The sequence below is a fragment of the Astyanax mexicanus genome, chromosome 1 (assembly GCF_023375975.1).
Source record: "Astyanax mexicanus isolate ESR-SI-001 chromosome 1, AstMex3_surface, whole genome shotgun sequence".
Taxonomy (NCBI): Eukaryota; Metazoa; Chordata; class Actinopteri; order Characiformes; family Acestrorhamphidae; genus Astyanax; species Astyanax mexicanus.
The window spans coordinates 18,532,901-18,560,862 of NC_064408.1; the positions used below are offsets into that span (position 1 = coordinate 18,532,901).

Genomic DNA, 27,962 nt, shown 5'->3' on the forward strand with positions numbered 1-27,962 from the left:
TGTTTACTGCGTTTTCTGTATTAAACAAGATTTTTTTTTCCAAACTGTCAAACCAGTGTGCTTCCTAATGTAGCTTCAGATATTGATAGGAACCTTTTTTTTAATTAATTAATAAATACAGATTTACAGCTCTGGAGAAAAATAAGAGACAGCTAAAATAGTTTTTTCTTGATTTTTTACCAAATTGAAAACCTATGAAATATATTTAAGAGGAAGATGGATGATCACAAGCCATCAAACCAAGCTGAACTGCTTGATTTTTTGTAAACCAGGAGTGGCATAAAGTTATCCTAAAGCAGTGTGTAAGACTGGTGGAGGAGAACATGCCAAGATACATAAAACTGTGATTAAAACCAAGGTTATTCCACCAAATACTGAATTCTGAACTCTTAAAACTTTGTGAATATGAACTTGTTTTCTTTGCATTATTTGAGGTCTGAAAGCTCTGCATCTTTTTTGTTAGTTCAGCCATTTCTCATTTTATGCAAATGAATGCTTTAAATTACCATTTTTACTTGTATTTTGGGAGAAATGTTGTCTGTAGTTTATAAAATAAAACAATGTTCATTTTACTCAAACATATACATATAAATAGCAAAATCATAAAAACTGATTCAGAAACTGAAGTGTTCTCAATTTTTTTCCAGAGCTGTGTATAACATGAAATTAAAGTTAATTTGTTAGCACTGTGGGTAACAGTAGCCTGAAATCCATGGATATCACAAACCACTTGATTTCATCCTTTGTGATGCTTTGCATGGTCTTTACTGCAGCTTTCTTCAGTTGTTGCTGTTTTTGTTTTTTTCCCCCCTTTAGTTCATCTTAAACAAGTGAAATGCTGCTCAATCAGGCTGAGTTTTAAGACAGTCATACAGTACACTTCTATTCTGTGTCTGAAACTGTGCCTAAATGTGATTATTCAGATCACTACATAAAGCAGTAGTGTAGGGAACAGAATTCAACAAAGTGGTGAACGACTGCAGACACATTATGTGATACACTGTTATTTCTGTGTGAAAAAAGGCCGTACCATATAAATAATACCAATCTTCTCAGAGAAGATGTGTGCGAGTTTTTGACCTAATCAAACATTATAAATTATAATGTCAAAAGTTTGGACACATTTCTTCTCATTCAACGTGTTGTCTTTCTTTTTATGATTTTTTTTTTATTATTATTTATATTTAAGACTATATTAAAGCTATTCAGTAACACATGCAGAATTATTTAGTCAATAAAAAGGGTTAAAGGCGCCGAGTGGTCCAGCGGTCTAAAGCGCTGCCACTAAAAGCGGGAGGTTGCAGGTTTGAACACCCGCTCATGCAGCTTTGCCATCAGCTGCCGAGCTCAGAGGAAGCAAAATTGGCCCTGCTCCCTCTGGGTGGGTAGATGGCGCTCTCTCCCCACATCACTCGTAATGTGATGTCCGCAGCACAGGGCGTCTGTGAGCTGATGTATCAGAACTGAGCCGCTGGCTGCTCGGTAATACTGTAGAGTCTTCTAATGAACACATTTATCTTTGAGTACAGATCTGCACACTCTTGGTATTTTAATCTCAGTGTCTTCATGAGGTACAGTCATCTGGAATAGTTTTCTCAGCATCTTGAAGGAGTTCCTGGAGGTGCTGAACAATAGTTGCTGCTTTTCCTTCATGCTGTGAAGCTCCAGCTTATCCCAAATCACCTCTAATCACCATCTCAATTGATCAGGTTTAGGTAAGGAGATTGTGGAGGTGAAATACTTTTTCAAATTTAACTACATAATATAATTGTGTTCTTTAATTGTTTATGTATTTAACATTAAATCTATAATATAAAATAAAGCAAGGAAAACACTGAATAAGAAAGCATGTCCAAACTTTAGACTGATTATGGTGCATTGTTGGATTACAAAACTCTACAAATATCTGTGCATATCCCTTCAATAACAGTTCTTATAGCATTTCATAGTGCATTATATTTATTATGAACTGCATTAGCTTTAGACATTTACCCAGTTCTTAGATTTAACAGTCTTTTATTGCAAGTGTACAATATAAATACTTTGTGGGTATTATTATACTGAAACGTCGATCACAAGAGTTGTTACAAACAAACAGAGGCGGACAGATGACGAGTCTATACAAATATACAAAAATATGAGCAATGAAACTGACTGAACACCACTACCCATTTGCATGTCTGATTTCTTGAGTTCATTCTTTCCCCATAACACAGATTCCTTAGTCTTTAGTCCAGTGTATGTTTTATATATCTTTTTTCTTTCATCTTAACATTGGATTAACAATTTGCTGATTTTCTAGGAAATGAGAACTAATAAATTGGCCAAAAGTGCATTTAAAATAATAATAATAATATTGGAAAATTTTTAAAAATCTTAATGTAACTTTATTGCTACACAGAGCTGTTTTGTCATTATAAAAAACCCATTCTGGGTATCAGAGCCCAGGATCAGGAAAGCCCATGTCACAGTACAGGAACGTATAACATCCATAATAGGATTATTATAGTGGGGAATGTTTTAGTTCATACTCAGGTTTCTATTACAGAAAGTATTGGAATTAATTCACAAAAGCACTGGCACAATGTAGGTTATTGTGCATTATATTTAACATTTGACAGTTTTATAATTTGAATATTACATCATCACACTGAGTGAGTCAAACAAGCAAACAAGTGAAAAAAAAAATCAGTTCAGTATCTTTGGAAAACAAATTTCAGTATATTGTGTAACAAATACTGGCAAACACAAATACAAAGACAGTAGGAGTTATGGCAAATAGTATTTAAAAATAAAGATAAAACACAAAGAATAATATTACAATATTTCAAATAAATAAAAAGAGATACTTGCTTTGAATGTAAGTAAAACAAACGAGAAAAACAAAAGCTTGAGCGCTCACTCAGCAGTAGTTTTAATGATGCAAGCTCAGCTTCAACATAGATCACCACTGATCTCCTCGTCACCAGAAACCACTAGTGATGTTCTTCTATCACGTGATAAAACAACCTGTAGCCACAGTAGCTTAGTATACAGTATCATACAGCAAAAATCTAGACACACCTTCTCATTCAATGTTTTTCTTTTTCCTCTTATTTTCTTTCTTCTACATCGTACACAGTTATCGAGTTATTTAGAAAAAAAATTTGCAAGCTGGTGTAACACACTTGAGGAAATTTCCCAGATGCCTAGTCTTAGACTACATAAGCATTCTGAATGAAGATTTTCCATTAAAGGAAAAATATAGTCTATGAATAGACTTAATCCCTTTCCAGGAAACCAGCTCATTATTTACTACATAATTCTGTGTGTGTTCTTTTCCAGTTTTGATGTTCTCGATATTAAAGCGACAGTCCGTAGATTTTGGGGATTTGATAATATAGAGACCTCTCTGGTGAGAATGTGTAATTGCACAGAGCACCTCAAAAGAATACTGTTAATGCAGGTTCATTTTTATGTTTACTGCTTGGTTCATTTATGACATGTTGTCAAAATTAAGAGAGTAATCACATCCAACAAACCTTCCAAACCACTCTGTTTTCAGAATGAATATATGTGACATAGCAGGGATGATCATGTCAGAACACTGATACCATTAATTGAATACTACTGCTTTTAAAGTGCTTTCTCCACTATTCCTGCAAATCCAAATATATGCATTGTAAAAACAGAGTGGTCTGGTAGGTTTTCCCCAGGTGTTTTTGGTAATGAAAGCTTTTGCTGATTATCTAAGCAACTGAGGTGCTGCTAATGGCGCTGATGCAAGACCGACTGCGAACGTGAAGAATTCAGAACAGCAAACTTAGTGTCATCTGCTCATTCACACATTGTTAAACCAGAGAAATGCTGAATTAGAACTAAAGCGAGCTGATGAGCAAAAAGAGTTGACGCTAAAAATCACTAGATTTATCTACTCGGAGAGAACACCACAAGTTCTCTGCATTCTCCTTTTCCCCAGAGAGATCTCTAAATCCCTTTAAACTTAGTCTATGGCGTCACATCAATGTCAAAATTCGAGGGCGCAAAAATACCAGGTGAAAAAAATTAACCAGCGTGTTTTAACATTTTGTGTGTGTAAATTAACTTCTCATGAGCGCAAATGTGAAAATAGCGAGCAAAAAAAGGGAATCGTGTCAGCACTGAAGAAAATGTTGCTCTCGAGCTTCATTTTTCTCCTCTCGCACCTTTTTTTCCTCGTGCGCTGTGTGAATTAACGTTACCTGCAGCAGCAGTTTGTGCTCAACTGAGTTTTTTGCGCTCGAGTTTTAAAAGTGGTGGTTTTGACAGTTTGGGGGCGGGGCCAAAGTCACCTCCCTTAGCAAACGTTATTGGCTGATATATCCAGGGTTCGTGACAGACCACCTATCTCCACGAGCTGAAAGAAGGATGGCAGCAGAGTTAGCTAGCTGGCTATGCTAACATCCAAACAACCCGCTCTCCAGCACGCTGGTTCTGTCTGCACAAGCTGCTGCTGCAGGTAATTCACACAGCGCGAGCCCCCTGAGAGGAGAAAAATTAAGCTCGAGAGCAACATTTTCTTCAGCGTGCACACAATTCCCCTTTTTTTGCTCGCTAGTTTCACATTTGTGTTCACAAGAAGTTCATTTACACACGCAAAATGTTAAAACACGCTGGTTAATTTTTTTCACCTGGTATTTTTGCGCCCTCGACTTTTGACATTGATGTGACGCCATATTAGTCACTTTAATCTACAGAACAATGAATTTTATATACATATATATATATATATATATATATATATATATATATATATATATATATATATATATATATATATATATATATATATATAAAAGCACTGAAAGAGAAGGGGTGTGCCAACATTTCTTTACTGGTACTGTATAAATTAGAACGGTTGACAGTCTTCTCTCAGTCAACCCATTCATTTATTACATGGTTGACCCTTTCTGACAAGACTACATGTGAAGAAGCTACGACCGCAGTTTTAAAAATCTGATTTTTAACTAATTGAAAAAGAGGGGGGGGGGGTTACAAACCCCAAAGTAAAAAAAAAAAACTGATTCTTTGAGTTCATCTCAACAGATCCTCCAAAGCTGCAAACCTTCCAAATGAGCTGTTTGCATCTTTGATATATATGTGTGTGTGTGTGTGTGTATATATATATATATATATATATATATATATATATATATATATATATATATATATATATATATATATATATATATATATATAAATTTGATCATAGTTGGGAAGACACTGGTGTCGAGATGCTTTCTGAAGAACGAAGAAGAGACTTTTACATTCTAAGTTGATTATTATAACACCTACAAAATATTACAATATAGAATCTACAAAAGGTATTTACAAAATTCAAAAGGAATGCCTGTGGAAAACCCTCAACTCCATTCCATTTATTCTTTAAACAAACAGAATTGGCACCGTTATTTGACTGGTAACTTGAGAAAGAAAATTATAAAAGCTTGCTGGTAAGGACACTGCTTGGACAGGCAGCACAGGTGGCCAGTAGAAATTGGCTACATATAGAGAATTAAAGTAAATAAGTATCAGAAAAAAGGTGTTTTTTGCATGTATGACATAGAAAACCCATTATTTCCTGGCAGTCATAATTGTAATACTAGTTAGGATAATAAATGCATGTCAAAGAAATCCCAGCTGAGGTCTGGATAGAAAAGAAGGTGGTCTCGTCATGGAATAAAAAAAAAAAGAATGCACATAAATCTGAAACATGTAGATACTGATAATCTACAGCATGTGCCTGAGATCTGCTTTGGTTGATGATTGTTTAAACAAATACACTTGTAAAGAAAATGGAAATATGTAGCTAAATGATCATTGATGCCTTGATTTTCAGAGCCGAAGAGCCGAAGAACAGGAAACAACTGTCTGTTTTAGGTAGAGCACTTTAGTGCTAAGTTTAGCAGTTTAGCATATCAAGGGTTAGATCCCATACAGGGACTAAACCTAGTCCTAGACTACACAGTATTTTTAAGGGAGATTTTTGCAGTAAGATATGCAGCAGATACTAATCTAATCTGACTTTTTCATACTTAAGGCCACACATGGTTGCATTTGAATATTTAAACAATATTAATGAATTTAAACCGGTCTGAAATATCCTATTAAGTGTAATTCCTTGACAGGAATAAAGCAGGTAACAGGTCAGGTGAAAATATATAAAATACTTAATTAAACTAAATTATCAGTATGAAATAAATTTATCTTAAATCAACCTGCATTACAAATATAAGCGAATGTTGTGCCTATAACTAATCAACTCACTGCAAATCAAAGAAATACAAGTGTCACGTGAGTTTGCACAGTGCTCAAAAATACTGGCTGATGGCATAATTATCAACCATACGGCAAATAGAATACATATCGGACAAGAAAAGATCTCATGATGAAGTATTAGTATGAAGATATGTCAAATTCAGCAGTAAAAGTGGTATTATAATAATATGGCCTATAGTTAGTTGTTAAGCCATTTAATGCTGAAATCAATCAATCAATCAATCTTGGAGTTTAACCATTTTACATAAATATTCCTATTCATTGCCTATTATTATCCACAATAAGCCATAAGTAGACCCTGACTGGGCCTTTAGCACACATTTAGCATGTAAAACATGAAAAATGAAATAACCTAGTTTTAATGTGTAATTTGACTGTGTACACTGTGACTATTAATGGTTAAAACAAATTTGAGCACAGCTATTTTTTTCCCATTTCGATGTTTTCTTCAATTTTTAATTGAAACCCATGACATGATCAGGCATGCAATATTCTGCATAATCGAAGCTCTTAATCTCCACCCACTCTGAAATGACCAATACATTAATGGGCCCAGCAGAGGAAATAATTAGTATAGTATAGTATTTCAAAAAGTGTAAGTAAGCATTTAGTAGAAATTCAGGCATCAGGAAACAGAAAAGAATCAAGACCTCAAGAACTGGTAATGGCTCAAAACAGCTGTTGCATAGGCAATTCATACAATCATTTTATGACAAGTTGTACTCTGTAATATAATCATAAAATGTAAGGAACACGAGGGAGAACCGTTCTAGATGTTTCTGTTTGTGGGTTAGGTAGAAATCACCTGGACAAGACCTGGGTTTGGTGTCTTGATGATGTTCTGATCTGGAGCTATTTTTTCTTGACTAAAGACAGTTCTCTATGAATGTCTGAAAATTTGGGTCGATTTTCAGGCTTGTAATCCCAGCACCTCTGCATGATCTTGTAGACGTCATCTGGGCACTTCTGTGGACAGGACATTCTGTAACCTGCGTGAATAAAAAAATATCAGTTATTAACTAAATTCAAATTCAAAGAAAATGCAAGCTTCCTAAAACCAAACGCAGCAAATTGCTGTAAAAACCTGAAAAAAAATAGGTCATGGGATAACCGTATGTAAATTGGTCATGACGTATTAAATCAGGGGGCAGCTTGGGAATGCCCACTCCTGTGTAAATTGTGAGGTGTTCTCTTGTGAGTCAGCATGCTCACAGCATTTAACATGCCTTAATTCACAGTCACAATGTTTAGATGCAAAGCTTTCCTCTATTCTGAATGAATTCATTTCGATTCAAGAATCTGACTGAAGTGTTTATATGAACCCTTTCCCCAATAGTATGAATAACCTTTCATTTTATATGCATGCTACAAGTAATCCAATCAAACATGATGCACATGTGTAGCATCGCTTAGCATACATGTAACCATGACAACAAGCATCACGTGATGCCAGTCAGCGAGAGAGGGAGCAACAGTAACTGGCTAACTGGTCTAAAGCGCTGCCACTTTGATCAGGAGATCGTCGGTTCGAATCCTGTTCATGTAGTTTGCCATCGGCTTCCGGAGCCCTGAGGGAGCACAATTGGCCTTGCTCTCTCTGGGTGGGTAGATGGTGCTCTCTCCCCACATCACTCCAAAAGGTGATGTCACTCTGAACAAGGCGTCTGTGAGCTGATGTATCAGAACCGAGTCGCTGCGCTTTCCTCCGCAATGCTGCAGTATCAGAGGAAGCATGTGTTAGCCTTTACCCTTCTGGTGTTGGGGCAAATTAGTGATAGGGGGAAACCTATGTAATTGGCCATGTTAATTGAGGGGAAAAATTAGAGTTTGCAGCTGGTATGTTTGTTTCTTTAACAGCATTAAAATTATGGCTGACTCAAAAATTCACTTTTTTTTTTTTAAAGAAGGGGTGAGATGAAGAGCTTAGTCTTTGAACATTCTGAGGCAAGCGAGCTGGATGCCACTTCCACTGCCCATGACTAAGAAACAGTGGATGAAAGGGAGGAGTAATGTTCAGCTTTGTAAACTTCCACCATGCTGCACATACTGTACATGCGTGATACGTACTTAAACATTCTGATTGGGGATCTAATCTGGTACAGGTGTTTACAAGACTATTATTCTCCTATTTAACAGATTATTTAAATGATTATCCACATTGTTTGATCGGACAAAAATTGTATTCAGAATGGCCTCAATTGGACTTCTCTGTAGTCAAGTAAGTAGCTTAATTGGTAAAACTGCATATGTACAGGACAAAGAACAAAGAATTAAAATTACGTTACTCTCCTTCCCAAAGTTAAAGCAAGTACAGAAAAAGATTATAAATATAAAAGAATCTCTATTCCGATTGAAGGTTTACATGGACATGCTCTATTCCAATTCAGCTATTAGTGTGATTGTTAATGGGTTATTAGGCTGCATGTAAACACAGCCACTGTCACATGTGTACCAGGAATAAATCATATAAGGCATTACCACCCACAGTGGGCAGTGAGTACAGTGGTTGGTAATGATTGTGACGGGTGGTATATGGCTAGAACCGTCCATGTGAACATAACCAGTTTGGCAGAACAGAAGGTGTACATAAAATATAAAAATATGAGCACTTCTTCTGTTACAATTATACGAGTAGATAGATACCTTTCTCAACCTGCTCACGGGCTTGCTGGTTGGTCATGCCTGGGTAAGGACACACTCCCAGGCTGAAGGTCTCCCAAAGCAGGATCCCATAGCTCCACACATCGCTTTCTGAGCTGTATCTCCCTGTGGGAAGTTAACAAGACCATAAAGCGTTTATGCTTATAAAGCAGCCCAAGTAATCTAAATCCACCAAGATCAGTAAACTGGTAAACAGATCTTTTATAAATACAACTTCAGTACTAATTATTACTGTCATTTCAGAAAAGAAGTCTTAGAGGTTTACCATAGTTGAGTGCTTCTGGTGCAGTCCACTTGATAGGAATCTGCTTGAGGCCAGAAGATGAATAAATCCCATCATCCTCCTGCCGTGACATCCCAAAATCACTGATCTTTAATACGTTGTTTTCTCCCACCAAGCAGTTCCGGGCAGCCAGGTCCCTACAGGACACATGAAGATTGCAAGATGAAATGCGGCCTTTGAGTTATTCTTCTCTTAAAGGACCATTAAGGATTATATTTTCTGTAGTTACTCATAACATGATCAGGATGTATTATTAGATATAAAGGAAACATGAGGGAAACATGAGGAGTTAAAGTACTGACAGCTCAGCAGAGCTTCAGCCAGTATTTTATTATTTAAACGATGTGGTATGTCACAGAAATCTTGTGTGGGGTTTAGCCTACAAATTTGACCACCAGCATGCACACAGTCCCATTTCCACATTCAGGGTTGCCAGGTATAGACAACAGCAAGCAAACGTTGTGCTGCAACAATAGTAACTGGTGAGGCTGGCAATTTTTCTGTGGATTACTGATCTCCAGTAAAGTAGCTAACCATAGTTGAGTAATTTATCACCACAACCAGTAAAAACTGGCATTTCTGACATTGAAATGTATTATATTCATTGATCAATTACAGAGTAAAGGCCAATTTATACTTCTGAGTCGAACCTAAGGCGCGACACCGCATACCCTACGCCGTAGCCTGTGCTCAACATGCACCTCTCAGGAAATGTAACTATGAGTCATGTGACGCAGACATCAACTGCTGTGATTGGTCGGCCAGGCCTTGCGGTTCCGACCACACATTCCTGCCTTTGCGGTTTGAACTGCGCACTCTTGCTGGATATGCGTAGGCTATGGCGTAGGTTTGATTCAAAAGTATAAACCAATGCAGGCATTTTTACAAACACGCAGCCTCTTCTGCTTTTACTTAACACAGTATGGATTTGGGCATTTGACCATTTTACAATTCGCAAGTGTCAAAAAGTAAACAACCTTCAACACTGCCACAAAAAATCTGGATTATGAGGCATTTTTAACACTGTGTCCGAGTACCTCTTACCTATGAATACAGTTCTTTAGCTCCAGGTAGGCCATTCCTGCTGCAGCATCTAGAGCAAACTTCACCAGCTGCTTCGTCTTGAGGTCTTCTTTCTTTTTCCTCAAAAATGAGAGAAAGTCTCCTCCTGTTCAGAAACGCAGAGAAGAGTATTATACAAAAAAGCACAGTTTCACTATATGCTACATTTATCATGAAATCAGTATTAAGCTGCAGTGAACATACCTGGCACAAGTTCCATTACTATATAAATAGGCTGTCTTTGTGTGCAGACACCTATTAACTTTACAATGTTGGGATGATCATACTGCTTTAGAATCCTTATAAAAAAAGAAAGAAAAATACAATCAAGATGAGGGATGATATACTTCAAAGCTTCCATCTTTGAAGGCACATTTTAAACATTAAACAAGTACTATAATGTTGTGCACAATTAATCACACATAGTAGACTAATTCATGTTTTCAAATATGTTTTGCTAGTCCAAATAAATGTCAGATATTATTAGAAAAAAAATAGTTTTTTTTTTTTTTTTAAAGTTAACTTTTCAACAAACTGTATTCACCTGGCTTCTGAGAGGAACTTGATCTTGAGGTCTTGTGGGAGATCTTCTTTACAAGTCTTCACAGCTACAGGAGTCTTATCTCTTAATGTTCCTTTGAATACTTCACCAAAATTACCCTAAAAAGTAATTCAAAGTAAAAGTGATTTCCTTTGTATTTAAAATCATATATATATATTTAAGAGGAAGGACACTGGGAGGACATACTTTGCCTAGAAGTTCTCCTAAAATGACATCCTCATGATTAAGAATCCATTTTTTATCCTGAAAGACACCACAAACACACATTACACACTTTAGGGTTGGCAGCCAGTGGACAGAACTTTGTATTATAATAAATAACAAAAAATATCAAAAAGAAAAGAGAAAAAGGCTTTCAAATCAGCTGTTTTTTTCCAGAAAAATAAACAAAATGTAATTTAGTCCAAAATCAGGTCAGTTTTAAGGCATTTGGGGACCCCAAGCAAAATGGATAACCCTCCCCCATATCTAAATGATGATAATCATATTAAACTCAAATTTTAAGCAATACTACTTTATAACAACCTTTAAAAGCCCAAATAACAGGCTTCAAAATGAATGATAAAGTAAAAGCATTACCTTTATGACAGGATTTAAGAGCACAACTCCAGACTTCTTGGTTATGACTTGTTTTGTAGTGTAGTGATGCTCGATCAGTTGAGGAATGGTGGGAAATCCAGTGCCCTCAAATCTGTACTGATTCTGTAAGATTATTTATTACAGTTAGAAAACCTTTTAATAACAGGCTTAATGAAAGTAGATCTTGCGTAGTAACATTTGTGATTTGCATTTAATAATGAATCTATAATATATATTTTAATAAACAGATGGTCATACTCACATCAGCGTACTGGATGATGAAGTGCCTGCGCTGTGCGTCTGAGAACACAGAAAGCACATACTCGCCGGGCTTGCCGTGGCTTTCACGCACCAGGAAGTCTCCCTGTTGCTTGAGCAGCTCCTGGGCCTCTGTGCGCGGGATCGCCCCATGGTACCACTCCTGCTCCCCCAGCGGCTTCTCACTGGTGGGGATCACATCAAAGAACTGGGGAAGAACGGATAGTATACAGTGGTTTTATTGAAAAAAATGCAGTACTACACACAAAAATAAGAAACTGGTTATGAAATTCACTTTCCTGTTTTGTACCACAAAAACAAAATTGCTGGATAAGTAACAGAACAGCTCTTACTGAAGATGAGCCCAGCACAGACTTTGGTGAACGGATGATGCCAGCGATGGAGTGACGGAGGGTGTCAAACTTTGATATTCTGTCTTTACTTTTATCCTGAAACATGAGGAAAGGCGTAAATGAGACAGTGGTTAAACAAACGGATTCACTATAGTTTACATATTTACTTAAATCAAAGAGGAACAGATTTATTTAATTTTTTTTCCCATTGTAACCTGTTCTAAAATACTATTAATACTATTAATTAACTAATTTTTATGAGGCACAAAGTTTTCCAACAAGCAAATTACCCAAATGAAGAGTATTTGCTCACTGAACTATGGAAAGAAAAATCCAGAAGACTTCTTAATATGTACAAATGCCTTCTATAAGGTATTCCCAGTACACAACTTTGGCAATGGAATGTCCCGCCCATCTGGAACCCACTATTAGGAATGGCTTACAAGCAGTCCCCCTAAGGTAACATTTCAGGATGAATTTATATATTGCTATCCCATGACATTTGTTACTTTAGTGTAACAGAAATCAAGAAAGAAAAGGGATCCAATCAATATAATGTTGTGGGGGCAAATATGTCCTACTTTCTTTGGATCAAGCTAAAAACTAAGATCTTTACCACTGAGTTGACAGAACGCGCGTCTTCCTCATAGTTGACCACAGGTGGAGGCTCCTTGCCCTCATTCTCCTGCATCTTCTGCTCCAGCAGCTCCTTGTGGCAGCTCAGTTTGGATTCAGAGCAGCGCAGCAGCTGCACGGTCTGTCTCAGCTCCTCCAGAGACTGCTTCTGACTCAGCAACAGAACCGTGCTGAGAGAAAGTAGGAGATCGTATGAGAACATGCAAGCCTTAGTCTTATTATGAATATCTTGCCATGTTGGATCCTGATTTACAGTGACTTCTGGTGAAATTTTGCAAGGATTTCTTCATTCTCACAATATGTATTGCAGAACAAAATGGCAATGGCAATCTCAATATATTATAATATTTAGAATCATAGCCTCTACACTGTGATGCGTTTGGAATCACAAGGTTCTTTATAATACGCAGCTGTGAGTTACAAGTCCATTTATAAATTTTACACACTGTAAGACATGGTGCCTACGAAGCCTGGGAGGGGCTGTGGATAAATAAATAAATAAATAAATAAATCAAGCTTATGTTTTGTTTAATTTGAGTGAATGATTTGCAATTCATGCTCACGATTTTTTCAATTCGAGTGAACGATTTCTTTATTTCAAGCAAACAATTTTTATGCACACTATGAAGCTCGGACAGAAAGGAGCATTTTCCGCTCTTGAGCTGTTTCGAAGCTGCGTGATTATCTAACTGTAACACTAGAGCTCCTTTACCTCCAAGCCTTTTGTTATAGTGCGCATAAAAATTGTTCGCTCAAATTAAATAAGTACTTTGCACGAATTAAAGAAATCGTGTGCACAAATTCCAAATGGTTTCCTCGAATTAAAGAAGTCGTGAGCACAAATTGCTATATCATTGCTCAATTTAATTTTTCTTATCAACGGCCCCTCCCGGGCTCCGTAGGTGCCAGTGTATGGTAGCAGTTGTCAGATTTTATTTTATTAAATTAGGAAACAGTGGTTTCCTAACTTAAATATGAAGTATTTCTGTATCAGGTTATGGAAAATGTATTTAGTTTTTAATTGTGCTCAAATAAGACTGAGGGTCAGGATCCCATCACTGTTTATTTTTATTTTATTTTTTTATGAAAAAAAAAGCATTATATAAATAAAACAGGATTTAATTAACTTAAATCAAAGCCACAGATAAGAAATTAGAGCTTTTCATACTCAGACTTCTTTTCACAGCTTTTGGCGGACTCCTCAATTTTGCTCTGCAGGTCTAGCATGAGGTCCTCTTTACTGCGCAGACTCTGCTGGGTCAACAGAAGCTCCTCAGCCGTGGACTTTAGCCTGAGAACAGATCAGTTACAAACATCAAACAGAGATCAGTAATATTATTTTTTCCTGCTAATTCCTTTTACATTACAAATAATTTATTTTAGTTACTCATTACACTGATTACACTGATTGAGGATAAAGAGACTTTTGAACTCACAGTGCTTGTAAACTGTCCGCAGTCAAATTGTTCCATAGGATCTCGTTGGCTTGAAGATTCTCTGTTTCATCTAATAGTGAAACATCAAATTCTACATTTGGTTCTTTGCTTTCAGGTGACCTAGAAAAAAAAAGATCAAACAAGAACTAAGAACGCTAATAACGTTAAAATGGTTGCTAAGCTGTTTCTGTCTGAAGAGTGTGAAGAGTCATTGATATGCTGTTAACCTTTGGCTAAACGCTAAATGCCAAAAACGCTGAAATCTAAAAACGTTTGTTTAAACGCTGAAATCTAAAAACGTTTGTTTAAATGCTGAAATCTAAAAACATTTGTTTAAACGCTGAAATCTAGAAACGTTTGGTTAAATGCTGAAATCTAAAAACGTTTGTTTAAATGCTGAATCCTAAAATGTTTGGTTTAACGCTGAAATCTTAAAACTTTTGGTTAAACTTTTGATTGCTAATGTGTTGCAAGGCGGTTGCTATTATTTCTGAAGTGGTTGTTAAGCTGTTGCTAGGCAGTTGCTAATGTTTTCCAGGTGGTTGCTAAGCTGTTGCTAACTGGTTGCTAGGCAGTTGCTAACATATACCAGGTGGTTGCTAAGCTGTTGCTAGGCAGTTGCTAACGTATTCCACATGGTTGCTAAGTAGTTGCTAATTGGTTGCTAGGCAGTTGCTTACATTTTCAGGTGGTTGCTAAGATGTTATTAAGTGGTTGCTAGGCAGTTGCTATAATTTCTAAAGTGGTTGCTAAGTATTTTCCAGGTGGTTGCTAAGTGGTTGCTAGGCAGTTGCTTTAATTTCTAAAGTGGTTGCTAAGCTGTTGCTAGGCAGTTCCTAATGTTTTCCTGGTGGTTGCTTAGGTGTTGCTAAGTGGTTGCTAGGCAGTTGCTATCATTTCTAAAGTGGTTGCTAAGTGGTTGCTAGGCAGTTAATAACATATTCCACAAGGTTGCTAAGTGGTTGCTAGGCAGTTGCTACCATACTCCACATGGTTTCTAAGTGGTTGCTGGGCAGTTCCTATCATTTTTAAAGTGGTTGCTAGGAAGTTGCTAACATATTCCACATGGTTGCTAAGTGGTTGCTAGGCAGTTGCTATCATTTCTAAAGTGGTTGCTAAGTGGTTGCTATGCAGTTGCTAACATATTCCACATGGTTGCTAAGTGGTTGCTAGGCAGTTGCTATCATTTCTAAAGTGGTTGCTAAGTGGTTGCTATGCAGTTGCTAACATATTCCACATGGTTGCTAAGTGGTTGCTAGGCAGTTGCTATCATTTCTAAAGGGGTTGCTAAGTGGTTGCTATGCAGTTGCTAACATATTCCTCATGGTTGCTTAAGGGTTGCTAAGTGGTTGCTAGGCAGTTGCTATCATTTCTAAAGTGGGTGCTAGGTGGTTGCTAGGCAGTTGCTAGCATATTCCACATGGTTGCTAGGCATTTGCTATCATTTCTAAAGTGGTTGTTAAGTGGTTGCTAGGCAGTTGCCAACGTTTTCCAGGTGGTTGCTAAGGTGTTGCTAACTGGTTGTGGTGTGGGTTGTAGAGTGTGTGTGGTGTTGAGCGTGTGTGGTGTTGAGCGTGTGTGGTGTTGAGCGTGTGTGTGGTGTGGGGCGTGTGTGGAGAGTGTGGTGTGGTGTGGCAAAGTTGTTGCTAACTGGTTGTGGTGTGGACTGTAGAGTGTGTGTGGTGTGGAGTGTGTTGGGTGTGGAGTTTGTGGGGAGTGTAGAGTGCGTGGTGTGGTGTGGGGTGTGCGGTGGAGTGTGTGTGTGTGTGTGTGGTATGGAGTGTGGGGTGTGTCAGGTGTGGAGTGTGTGTGGTGTGGGGTAGGTGTGGTGTGAACTGTGTGTGGTATGTGTGGGGTATAGTATGTATGGGTGTGGGTGTATGTGGTGTGGAGTGTGTGTGGTGTGGTGTATGTGTGGTGGAGTGTGGGGTGTGTGTCAGGTGTGGAGTGTGTATGGTGTGGGGTATGTGAGCTGTGGAGTATGTGCGTGGTATGGAGAGTGTGGGGTATGTGTGGTGTGGGGTGTGAAGTGTGTGTGGGGTGGAGTGTGTATGGTGTGGGGTATGTGAGCTGTGGAGTGTGTGTGTGGTATGGAGAGTGTGGGGTATGTGTGGTGTGGGGTGTGAAGTGTGTGGTATGTGTGGGGTGGAGTGTGTGTGGTGTGGGGTATGTGAGCTGTGGAGTGTGTGTGTGGTATGGAGTGTGTGGGGTATGTATGGTGTGGAGTGTGTGCGGTGTGGGGTATATGAGCTGTGGAGTGTGTGTGGTATGGAGTGTGTGGGGTGTTGGGTATGTGAGGTGTGGAGTGTGTGCGGTGTGGGGTATGTGTGGTGTGGAATGTGTGGTGTGGGGTGTGAAGTGTGTGTGGTATGTGTGGGGTGGAGTGTGTGTGGTGTGGGGTATGTGAGCTGTGGAGTGTGTGTGTGGTTTAAAGTGTGTGTGGTGTGGGGTTTGTGTGGTGTGGAGTGTGTGTGATGTGGGGTATGTGTGGTTTGAAGTGTGTGTGGTGTGGAGTATGTGGTTTGAAGTGTGTGGTGTGGGGTTTGTGTGGTTTGAAGTGTGTGTGGTTTGGAGTTTGTGTGGTGTGGAGTGTGTGTGGTGTGGGGTATGTGTGGTTTGAAGTGTGCGTGGTGTGGGGTATGTGTGGTTTGAAGTGTGCGTGGTGTGGGGTATGTGAGCTGTGGAGTGTGTGTGGTATGGAGTGTGTGGGGTGTGGGGTATGTGTGGTGTGGAGTGTGTGTGGTGTGGGGTATGTGAGCTGTGGAGTGTGTGTGGTTTAAAGTGTGTGGTTTAAAGTGTGGTGTGGGGTTTGTGTGGTGTGGAGTGTTTGTGGTGTTGGGTATGTGTGGTTTGAAGTGTGTGTGGTGTGGGGTATGTGTGGTTTGAAGTGTTTTTGGTGTGGGGTTTGTGTGGTTTGAAGTGTGTGTGGTGTGGGGTTTGTGTGGTGTGGAGTGTGTGTGTGGTATGTGTGAGGTGGAGTGTGTGTGGGTTATGTGTGGTTTAAAGTGTGTGGTGTGGGGTATGTGTGATGTGGAGTGTGTGTGGTTTGTGTGGTTTGAAGTGTGTGTGGTGTGGTGTATGTGTGGTGTGGAGTGTGTGGGGTGGAGTGTGTTTGGTGTGGGGTATGTGTGGTGTGGAATGTGTGTAGGGTGTGGTGTGGACTGTGTGTGGTGTGAGGTGTGTAGAGTGTGTGTAGAGTGTGTGGAGTGTGTGTGGTGTGGGGTATGTGTGGTTTGAAGTGTGTGTGGTGTGGGGTATGTGTGATGTGGAGTGTATGTGGTGTGGGGTATGTGTGGTTTGAAGTGTGTGTGGTGTGTGTGGTGTGGTGTGGAGTGTGTGTGGTGTGGTGTGTGTGTAGTGTGGTATTGGATATGGTGTGGGTTGTGTTCAGCAGTATCTTCTCCATACAGATACAGTACTGAGGAGCAGGGCAGAGAGGGGGGCCGTGCGCAGGATCGGCTGGTGTGTGTGAGATGGCCAACATTCCGCCCATTCATTCCTATGGGGAAAGTTCGTACGATAATTTTACGAAAACCGTAAATCGTATCGGTGAGATCTTCTGAAACGTCTCTGCAAGTTCTGTATGTCTTGTGAATTTCGTGGTTCTAGCTTAAAAATTGTGACTTTTAGAGCAGTTTGAAAAAAGTGTGAATGGAAGTCTATGGGAAAAAATCTGACTTTGGCGGACCACCGATCGGACCCTGGTGGTCCGATCACTTAGAAAAGCACACCCCGCGGCAATAGGTTCTATCATCTTGTGAAGTTTCGTGGTTCTGGCTTGAAAACTGTAGGAGGAGAAACTGTTTATAAAATTTACCGAGAATAATAATAATAATAATAATAATAATAATAATAATATTTCGAAGAACAATAAGTTGGCTTTTCCAAGCCAACTTAAATATCAGTCGAAGTGTCTTGCACAGTCATTTTGGTACAGACACTGCAAATTTGTGCCTAAATGTATGAAAACTAGCTGTATGCATTTAGTGGTTGTTGTATTTTAGCTGCTGTATCAAACTATAATATGGTGGTGGTTGGTGTGGTGCAGTGGATAACACCACTCCCTGCTAGTAAGCTAACACATCATGTGGGAGACTGCGGTTCAATTCCTGGTCTAGGTGACTAGTGACTATACTGCGCTTCACTAATAAGAGTCCTTAGTCAAGACTCTTAACACTATTGTGTTTTTGAGCCAATAGAAGCGTCAGCTAAATGCCATAAATGTACATTTTAATGTAAATGTAATTTTTAAACTGTGATCTGAACCGAACATGTTTTTTCTTTTCTTTTTGTTCTATCATTACACTCTTAATCCTTTTACTTACCCGTGCACTTCAATAAAGTTCTCATATTCTGTTGTAGGATCGATTTGGTCAATAGAGGTGTGTATTTCTTTGTGAACCTTCACAATTTCATCAGTCAGGAGGCTGGTGATTTCACTGTACTCTTCTAGAATCCCTTTTCTGGACGAGAGAAAAGACAAATGACATTAATAAAATAAATTAAAACATCTTTTTAAAAAAAGAGAATAAAACTGATGCAGCAACTGATTTATCAAAGATAAAGACAAAGTGTAATATATTTTACTGTAGGACTGAAATTAGTAAAACTGAGCATGATCTTCTCCAAATACAGCAAAAACACACCCAAGACGAGCTAAGCTAGGAGTAGAGATGTGCCATATCATATTATAAACAAGAATACTATTATCTTGTTGGTCAAAAACAGACATTCTTTCGAATAAGAAGTGGTTGAAGCAGATTGACAAATGGTTACCTATGGAAAAACTAACCTACGAGTTACATCAGAAATCTGAAAGATTTATCATCAGAATCTGGTCCCCTCTACAGTTGTATCTGGAAAAAGATAACAGAGTTTCCAACTACATCTTATTATGCTATGTCCCTTCTGTGTTAAGACTTGGCACAAATAATGATGTTCATTTAATTTTTGCATCAACAGACAACTTTATTATATCCTCTGTATTAGTATTTTACTATTACCCTGGACTTAATATACTTTTGTATATTTTATTTTTTTTATTGTTGTAAATAATGGAAAACCTAATAAAAAGATGATTTAAAAAAAGAATACTTATCTTTTTAGAAACTATATTAAAAAAAAATCCAAATTGTGATAACAGCTGGATTATGGCATTATGAATTGAGTTTTGAATTGAGTTTTTTTGTATTAAACTGTGTTCATATGCATGCATACCATATTTTGCACTTCTATGATAATTATTTAGTTACATTACATTATGTACATTACTGTTATGTTACATTATTATTGATTCAGGTTGACAGGTTATGAGCCCTATGATTTAGTATACTCACAGTCTCTAAAAGGCCTTGTGTCAGAGGACGCTTTCTTCTATAACAGTCTACCTATTGTTTAGTTCCTACAGATTACTTCAGATTACTTAAAACTCAGAGATTAAAAAACAGATTAAAAGGAAAACACCCTCACAGGAGTATGCTGTGCTTTGGTAATCTTGCTGCAGCTTACACATACTGAACTGGTTTTAAGCAGGGTCTTTGTACTGTACCGGGGGAACAGGAATTAGATTAACACACAAAGGACAAAAAACAAGGTACACTGCTCTCCAAAGCAACGATGTTGGACAATCTTTAATTTTCTTACGTTTTCAGTAAAAGGAAGACATTCTGATTTATAAAACTGCCTTATATACAGAACTGGAAATGTATTGATCATAATTTTAAGGATAGCCTCTAAATAGGTAAATAACTTTTACATGTACTTCTCTAAATCTTCTTTAAATGACTTTTACAAAAATGGTGCACTCAAAACCCTTGGTAGTGCCCTTGTTATTGTACGGTATTAAGTTTTGTATAGATTTTTTAAATCACATACATTTTTAATTTTTAGCCTACTTTCTCCCCAATTTACAAGGCCGATTACCCAATCCACTCATTAGGACTCCCCCTATAACTAGTGATACACCAACACTAGGAGGGTGAAGACTAGCACATGCCTCCTCCAGTACATGTAAAGTCAGCCACCGCCTCTTTTTAAACTGTTGCTGATGCAGCATTGATGAGTAGCACCACAGCGCACTCAGAGGAAAGCGCAGGGGCTCGGTTCCGATACATCAGCTCACAGATGCCCTGTGCTGATCAACATCACCCTTCGGAGTAATGTGGGGAGAGAGTGCCATCTACCCACCCTAAAGAGAGCAAGGCCAATTGTGCTCTCAGGGCCCCGGCAGCTGATGGCAAGCTACATGAACAGGATTCGAACCGGCGATCTACTGATCATAGTTGCAGTGCCTTAGTCTGCTGGACTACTCGGAGCCTATTGTACTGATTTATTGTACTGACCTTTTTTTTCCTAATTCAGGTACTTTAATTTAATTTTAATTACAGAGCCTTCAGTTTTAAATTTTATGGTTTTATGAGTGTACATTCAACAAATAATAGAAACAATGCTCATAGCTGGCGTATGAGACTCACAGGGTACTGATCATCTCCTCCTGCATCTTCTGCAGCGAGTCCAGCAGCAGAGGGAGCGCACTCTCGTGGTAGTGCTCCTGGTGCAGCTGTGCACTGCGGACTGCTAGCACGTACTGGTTGTGCAGGTTGTGCAGCTTCATGGTGGCTTTGTCGTATCGCTCGCGTGCTTTCTCCGGCTCCTTGCCTGAAGAGAGAGGACAGGCAGGTTAATGACTGTTTGACCCTCTCTGGAACATCTGCTTTGGTATTTGAAGTCTGGTATGTAAGAAGGATTCACACATTCAGAACAGAGGGGAGACACAGTAAAGTCTGGATAATGTCTGTTTACTACCTAAACTGTAGACAGAGAGGCTGATGACATTCAGGGAGAAAAAACTAAGCTAAAGCTATTCTCAGTGGCTGGTAAAACATCAGAATGAGGAAATGCTGCTGTACTAGTAAAAAGGAATACTCCTGTCAGATCTGATCTTTAGGTATTGAATCTATACTGTTTCACTGATTACCACAGAATAAAGTGTAATGAGAAAAGAATAGAAAACCCTCTTGAGCCCTTTGGTAAACAAATTTTGGACAGATATTTTGGAAATCTTGGGTGAATAGGCTGAGTGTGATATGCTAGAATTATCTTAAAACATTGGAAGAGTACAAATATGCCTACATCAAAAGAATGGATGACATTAATGACTGAATCAGCAACAGATGAGTGCGTGCTAGCAAGACAAATGGACGGCAATAGAAAGACTTTTAAAACCTGGAAACATTTGACACAGTATGTGCACAGTTCATTTACTAAAAAGGGATCGGGGCAGGTATACTGGATTATATGCCATATGTAATTCTCAAAGATACTATTCCACCTAGTATGTGTATTGGTATAAACTGTACTGTATGTGAACTAAGGAAAACTACAGGAAACATTTGATTTCTGTAATTGCGATCAAAGGCTACTGTACCAAATGCTAACATGGATTTTCACCGGTGTTCAAATACTTATTTGCAGCAGTAAGACACAAATGCACCTTAGATGAAAATTTCAGACCCCTCCATGATTTCTAAGTGGGAGAACTTGCAAAGTTGCAGGGTGTTTAAATACTTATTTTCCTCACTGAATATAAATATATATTTGTCATTTTTATCACCTCTCTGAACCTGTATTAAAACAAGAAAAATGAACATTTGAATTAATAGAAAAAGAAACCCCTCCTGAAATTTCAGCATCAGTAATAGAAGTTTTGAAAGACACTTCATAAGCAAAATATATGAACAACCAACATAAATAGATGAGTTATTTACTTTGGTGACACTGTAAAAACACAGCAATGAGATTTCCTCTGGCTGCAGAACTGGACTTTCTGCATGGCATGGCATGTTAGCATTCCAATAAGCAAAGTTCTGCATACTAGAGTTGCCCCAGTGAGTGCTGTTGCTATGAATTACAGCTTAGATCAGGCCCAAAAAATACAGCCAGACTGTACTCGAGCCTGTGCACGGTCTATCCAAGCCTGACCCGGCTCGCACCATAAACTGAGATTATAAACCCAAAACCAATTTAAACCCCACATTGTTTTAGTAAGTAGACTGTAGTTAAAACTAACCATTTGTTTGAGTTGTTTCAATGAGTGAAATCTACATCCGTAAAACACAGAAGAAGCATCAAGGTCAATTAAAAAAAAAAACTGTTTACTAGGAATGGAACGCCAAATAATTAAAACAAGAACAATGCAATCCACAGGACTAAGCATCTATAAAGCAGGACACAAAATGATGTGTGCAGCTTATTACTAGGCTACACACAGCACTGCAGGTCACGTGTAATCCCTTTCATAAACCTAAACACAGCTGAAGCGATTGAGCCTGAGCCCAAGTGATTGAGCATTGGCCCAATCACTTAGAGGCATTAAAAAAATATGAATAAATATCGTCGCTGTCCAATGATAAACACTTATGTCCAAAACTCAACTTTACAGAAGAGAGAAAAAACCTTGTAAACTTTCAATAGAAGTCAATGTAAAAAGAGTTTATTTCAATTTATTTTGAAGGGTTTCTATTGGCCCATTCATCAAGACATTTTGGCACAGTAGGGACAGTTTGTCTGTTTAAATTATGTAGTAAACTAAAATTTGACAAAAATGGAGATAAGTGTTTTTCATAGGACAGTGACGTTATGCCTTTACATACAGATGCGCATAAAGCAGATTAGCTCCACCCATTCCCATGTTATAAAGAGAGTTTCAGCCTGGGCTGCTTTTTGAATAAGACACAATACATGATTTCAATTAATTTAAAGAGAACTTGGAAATTTCGACATTAGAGTTTAAATGGAACACAGCATCGAATATTAAGCTGAAGGACTGATGTAAAACAGATTACAGAGCTCTTACCTTTCACTACTGCTTCCCTGTATTTCTCTTTGGCACTGTGAGCATCCTTACTCAACTGCCTGTAGATAGCCTTCAGCTTTTCAAGGTCAGTTTTTGTCACCTGGAAACAATACAGTTTGTTTTTACTCATTCAAGGTGTTTATGGATTAACCATATGTATCTTTAATATTGAAGTTTGTAAGTTATGGTCGGTGATGGACTTGCCTTGTTCAGCTCGAACTCGATCTGCTGGTGGATGCTCTGGTAACTCCTCTTCACCTGCTGCTTGTCTTTGATCATCATGGTGAGGCGATGCAGTGGGCCAGAGTTGAGCTCCTCAGCGTGAGACTTCATGATCTTACTCAGCTGGTCTGTCTGCTGTACCATGTGAGCCCACGACTGAGAGAAAGAAGAAACAGCATCAAATCAACACAGTGTGATCACTTCTGACAGGACTTTTGTCAGTACAGCATAGGTATGAACTAAGACTGGACAAAACTGTAGAAAAGTACAATCTGCTCATTTGTTTCTTTTTAAATCAAGGCTCTTTCAATCTCAAGCTTCTTTTGTATTTCTAGTATCTCCATAGCACTGATTTAGAACATTGCTGTTTTTTTTTTTTTTTTTAAATGGATCAACTCAATATATGCATCACTTGTAAACAGGGCTGGACTGGTAATCTGGTGTACTGGGCATTTGCCTGGTGGGCCGACAGTCCTCAGGCGTCGATGCTGTTGGATTTTTTTTTTCTTTCTTTTTTTTTTTCTTCTTCTAAGAGACTGGCCCACAATTTAGAGGGGGCAGCCCACTGGCCCATCTTCAATAAAGACAGTGGACTGAACCAATCAGGATATAGAACGATGTGGCCCCACCCTTTCTCTGCGTGGTACGTTCAGTGTTGAGCGCGTATGTTAAAGGAGAGGCAGTATGGAGAAACAGAAGCGGACAAAGGCTTGTGCGGAGAAGTTACACGCGAAGAAATTCACTGTAGCTGCTACAAAATGTGTAAAAATCACAGACATATTCGCTGCTGTAGCCTCCGCATTCTCCGTAGGTGAAGACAGCAGCAGCAGACCGGGAGAGCAGGCTTGTGACGGAGAAACCAAGGAACAGACTGAGCAGGAATGTGCAGCACATAAGCAGGTAGTAACGTTAGTAAAGTAAGGATAACACAGGGACTTTGAGGTGATGGAGGTAACGTTAGCTCTATTACATGAGACTGATGAGCAATGGCTGATAAAATAGCAAACGGTCAAGACTGAGAAGTGTTGGATGAGCAGTAAGTGTATATTTTAGGCTACATCATTTTATTTTAGATATATAGGTTAAAGGTGTGTTGAAAGGCTGCATAGTTTGAGTTTATAGCCTCTATGCTGTGGATCAACATGTTTTAAAAAGCACTAAAACAAGTGAAACAGATTTTAAAACTGACACATGATCAGTTACCTTAAAAGGTAAGTGTAAAAAATATAAAAGTAATATTAGCAATAGGTATGCCCACACTGAATAAGAGTAAAACAGTGTCAAATGCTTTTAAGACATAATTGAATTGCATGAATTCATAAGCAGCCCTGTTTGTAGCCTGATACAATTAAATGTTATAGCTGTTTAAAGGAGGAAGCACCTTTAACCTAAAGAATTATATCAGAGAAATTCAGAAAATACATATTAGACATGAATTCAATGAAAAAGCTAAAGAATCAATTGAATTATGCAGCGCAAACAAGATGGAGGAGTTAACAATAGACAAAACAAAAGACTAAACTTCTTATATTTAATGTTGTTGATACATTATGCTTCTCTGTAACCCCACATACATCATTTACAAGTTGATTGTGCTCCGCTAATTATGAGGGGCCGATTTTTGCCAGGCGATTTTTTTTGTCCCAGTCCAGCCCTGCTTGTAAAACTAAAAATTATATTTTAAAGAGCCAATATTATGGGAAACCAAAATCCCTTACTTAAAACTAAGCACATGTGAAGCAACTGTCTAAGCTATGGCCCAATCACTTGGAGACATAAAAAATTGATTTTTTTCCCCCCACTTACATTACTTTTTCTTTTATCATTTAAGTAGTTTTAAAACCAGTACCATTACACTTTTACTAGTAAAACATTTGAGTTGTTACTTTAACTTCTACAGAAGTAATTTAAACCCTAGTATCTATAATTCTACCTGAGAAATGAATGTGAATGTCCTTTGGTAAAGACTAATTACTACATTTTGTATGATTGCTGTAAGGATATTTGTTTCAATTTGGGAAAAACACAGTCGATGTTTACACCTATTTTATCTTCTTTTGTATTGCTAGTATCTCCACTGATTAAAAACATGGCTGGGTTTTTTTACAGTGTCTTACATATTAATAAACAAAACATATGTACAGTCAACCAAACTGGCCCATTAATGCCTACAGATGCATGGCTGTTTAGAAGAAGACATGGTTGTGACAGAATGTGGGTATTTGGATGCAGTTTTAGAGAAAAGCTTAAAAATATAGTATCCATGCAGTGATGATAGCACCAAAATCCTTAATCTGTAAAACATGAGCAAGTAGAGTCTGGATTGTAGGGATTGTATTGGACTTAGGAGTACCGTGGTAAAAATGAATGAATGAAAGTATTTAGTAGCCGCATAAAGAAATCCCCTACCTTGGAGACAGTGCTGATGTAGTGGATCTGGGAGGAGTTGTCATGCTTGTCCACCTGTTGGCTGATGTTGAGCAGAAGCGAGGCGTACTCCTTGTCACTCTTCACTCGAAGGGTCATAAAGCGCTTCACTGTTTCCAGCAGCTTCAGCTCCCAGTCCTGCAGCTTGATCAGGCCCTCATGGGAGTTCCGCAAGTCCTGGCCAAACCCCATCTTGGTGCAAGGCGAGCGGTTTTTCAATCTCTCACCAGCGTGCAGCCCTCAGGTCTGCATTTCTTGCTCTGCTCAAGAGATACAGAAGAGCAAAATGAATACTTTAATTAAACATTAAATCAAAGCACATGTTGCCATTCTGAATGGCATTTAATTCATAAAGAAAACAATTATGCTAATTATGTAAAAAGCGTGCAGATTCAGTTACAAAAATAAGTGCCCGTATTATGTTGCAAAATGGTCATTAATTCATTTTTTCAACTTCTTATTTTCCTGAAAATGATACAATGTGTTTTAACTAGTTTAAACTAGCGTAGTTATATTTTCTACCTCATTTTAAAACATTTTAAGCACTTTGAGAACTTGACTGTAACATGAATAAGCGGGACTAAACTGCTACAGCCTGAATAGGAGGAGCTATGTAAATGAGTCAGTTTTCACAAAATCAGGAGCAAATTCAAGACAAGTTGTTTTTGCATCACAGTTATTATTCTTCCCAGCACAGTGCCTGGGTGACTCCACACTGCTGCTTAGATGCTTTCCAATGTGTGTGTCGTGTTCTGTCTAGGGCTGAGCGATACATATTGAGTGTTTAAGAAGTATCAATATATTTTTATTTGAGATGACTAAGACTAATATGAATAGAGTATGCTGCATTTTGAACAGCTCTGTCAGTTCACCTTTCTCTTTTCTTCAAGTTAGCTGATACAGATACATAGCCGACTGATCTTTTCCTCTCCAGAATGTATCTCTATATGTTCATGTACAGCAAAATGTTAAAAAAATTTGAAACATGTGGTTTTGTGTCAGAAGTGTCTTTGTTATTACCTTACAGGATTAATAAATATTGATATAGCCAGCTGTATATCACCCATCATCAGTGATGCCTCAACACAGGGAAGGGGAAGACCAGCACATGCCTCCTTCAATACAAGCGATGCCAAACACTTCCTCTTTTTGAACTGCTGTTGATGTAGCATTGCAGAGTAGCCAGCGCTCTCGGAGGAAAGCGCAGTGACTCGGTTCTGATACATCAGCTCTCTCAGGGCTTCGGCAGCTGATGTCAAACTGTATGACTGGGATTTAATCTCCTAATCATAGTGGCAGCTCCTTTGTCCGCTGGACCACTTGGAGAAGAGATATTAGTACTGATCCATATCGCCCAGCCCTAGTTGTGTGTTTTTTTTGTTTGTTGTTTAAATGTCCTTGAGACTGATATAAAGCAACAGTGCCATGGCAAAAGTCATCAAACAGGAAATGGTATTTTACTGAGGTAACACTATCTGATAATTCCACATACTGCTATCCCATTGTTTACGTAGAATCAGAAAGATGTACAAAGAACAGACCTTCTACTAAATGACTGAAAAAAAAAAATTTGAAAAGTTAATTTTGGTTATTTTATTTGTACTTCTTTATCAATAGCTCTCTGCAGAGGAAATAGATTTTCTTGATACAAATGAGAACAGGGGTAAAGGCAGTTTTAAAAACAAGGTCGCAAACAGGCTCCACTCAGGAAATGGCCATCAGAGCAACGTATGGTCTGTTTCCACTTTCTGCAAACAAGCCTTAAATGAATCAAGGCTAGGTTAGTCTGGACTACTGCCTTGACCAAAACAGTTTAATCACTCTGAACACCAGTGAGCTTAGACTCCCAATAAAGCCCTAAAAAGCTTATTAACCCTCCAAACCTTCTGCTCATCTGCCTCACGCAGAGCACAAGAAGCCTAAGCTCAAAAATTATAGACATAAGAGACAAGCCCTAAGCTGGCTGCTAACTGCTACACCAACCTTTGGACCACTAGCGACCGGCCATAAACCAGTTCATTTAACAGGAGATGATCAGCAAACAAAGAATGTTAGCAACAACGAGTGGAAATCAGGAGCCACGGTAGTGTGGTAGTGATACTTCCTGACACGCAACAATGCAGCTTAAGATCTGCAAGTAGGTCAAGTATGCTACTAAGACGCATATCATACTGATATCAGCATTTCTTCTATACATCGCAAAATATTGCTTCAGTATTTTACCAAATGTCATGAAATCAAAGTTATAAAACTTTTTTGAAGGGCTTTTAATTTTAAATGAAGGAGAGAGAATTAAGGAAGACATGGAGAGGACAAAAAAAGAGAGAAAGGC

At 38.4% G+C, this 27,962-nt stretch overlaps 1 protein-coding gene across 1 annotated transcript in view; it reads right to left on the reverse strand.

The window, feature by feature from the left end:
- Window positions 1–5,381: 5,381 nt before the first annotated feature.
- The window catches only part of fer (fer (fps/fes related) tyrosine kinase), a 36,917-nt gene continuing 14,336 nt past the window's right edge, over window positions 5,382–27,962 (reverse strand). The window contains exons 2-19 of the mRNA XM_007231413.4: window positions 25,613–25,890; window positions 23,186–23,359; window positions 22,982–23,081; window positions 20,601–20,784; window positions 18,453–18,590; window positions 14,128–14,247; window positions 13,860–13,982; window positions 12,672–12,861; window positions 12,056–12,151; window positions 11,707–11,910; window positions 11,445–11,567; window positions 11,052–11,108; window positions 10,848–10,963; window positions 10,508–10,602; window positions 10,286–10,409; window positions 9,224–9,378; window positions 8,941–9,063; window positions 5,382–7,286 (exon numbers count right to left, since the gene is read on the reverse strand). Coding sequence (XP_007231475.3) covers window positions 7,150–7,286; window positions 8,941–9,063; window positions 9,224–9,378; window positions 10,286–10,409; window positions 10,508–10,602; window positions 10,848–10,963; window positions 11,052–11,108; window positions 11,445–11,567; window positions 11,707–11,910; window positions 12,056–12,151; window positions 12,672–12,861; window positions 13,860–13,982; window positions 14,128–14,247; window positions 18,453–18,590; window positions 20,601–20,784; window positions 22,982–23,081; window positions 23,186–23,359; window positions 25,613–25,822 — 2,469 coding nt within the window. The 5' untranslated portion in view covers window positions 25,823–25,890 and the 3' untranslated portion in view covers window positions 5,382–7,149. The remainder of the gene's footprint in view (window positions 7,287–8,940; window positions 9,064–9,223; window positions 9,379–10,285; window positions 10,410–10,507; window positions 10,603–10,847; window positions 10,964–11,051; window positions 11,109–11,444; window positions 11,568–11,706; window positions 11,911–12,055; window positions 12,152–12,671; window positions 12,862–13,859; window positions 13,983–14,127; window positions 14,248–18,452; window positions 18,591–20,600; window positions 20,785–22,981; window positions 23,082–23,185; window positions 23,360–25,612; window positions 25,891–27,962) is intronic.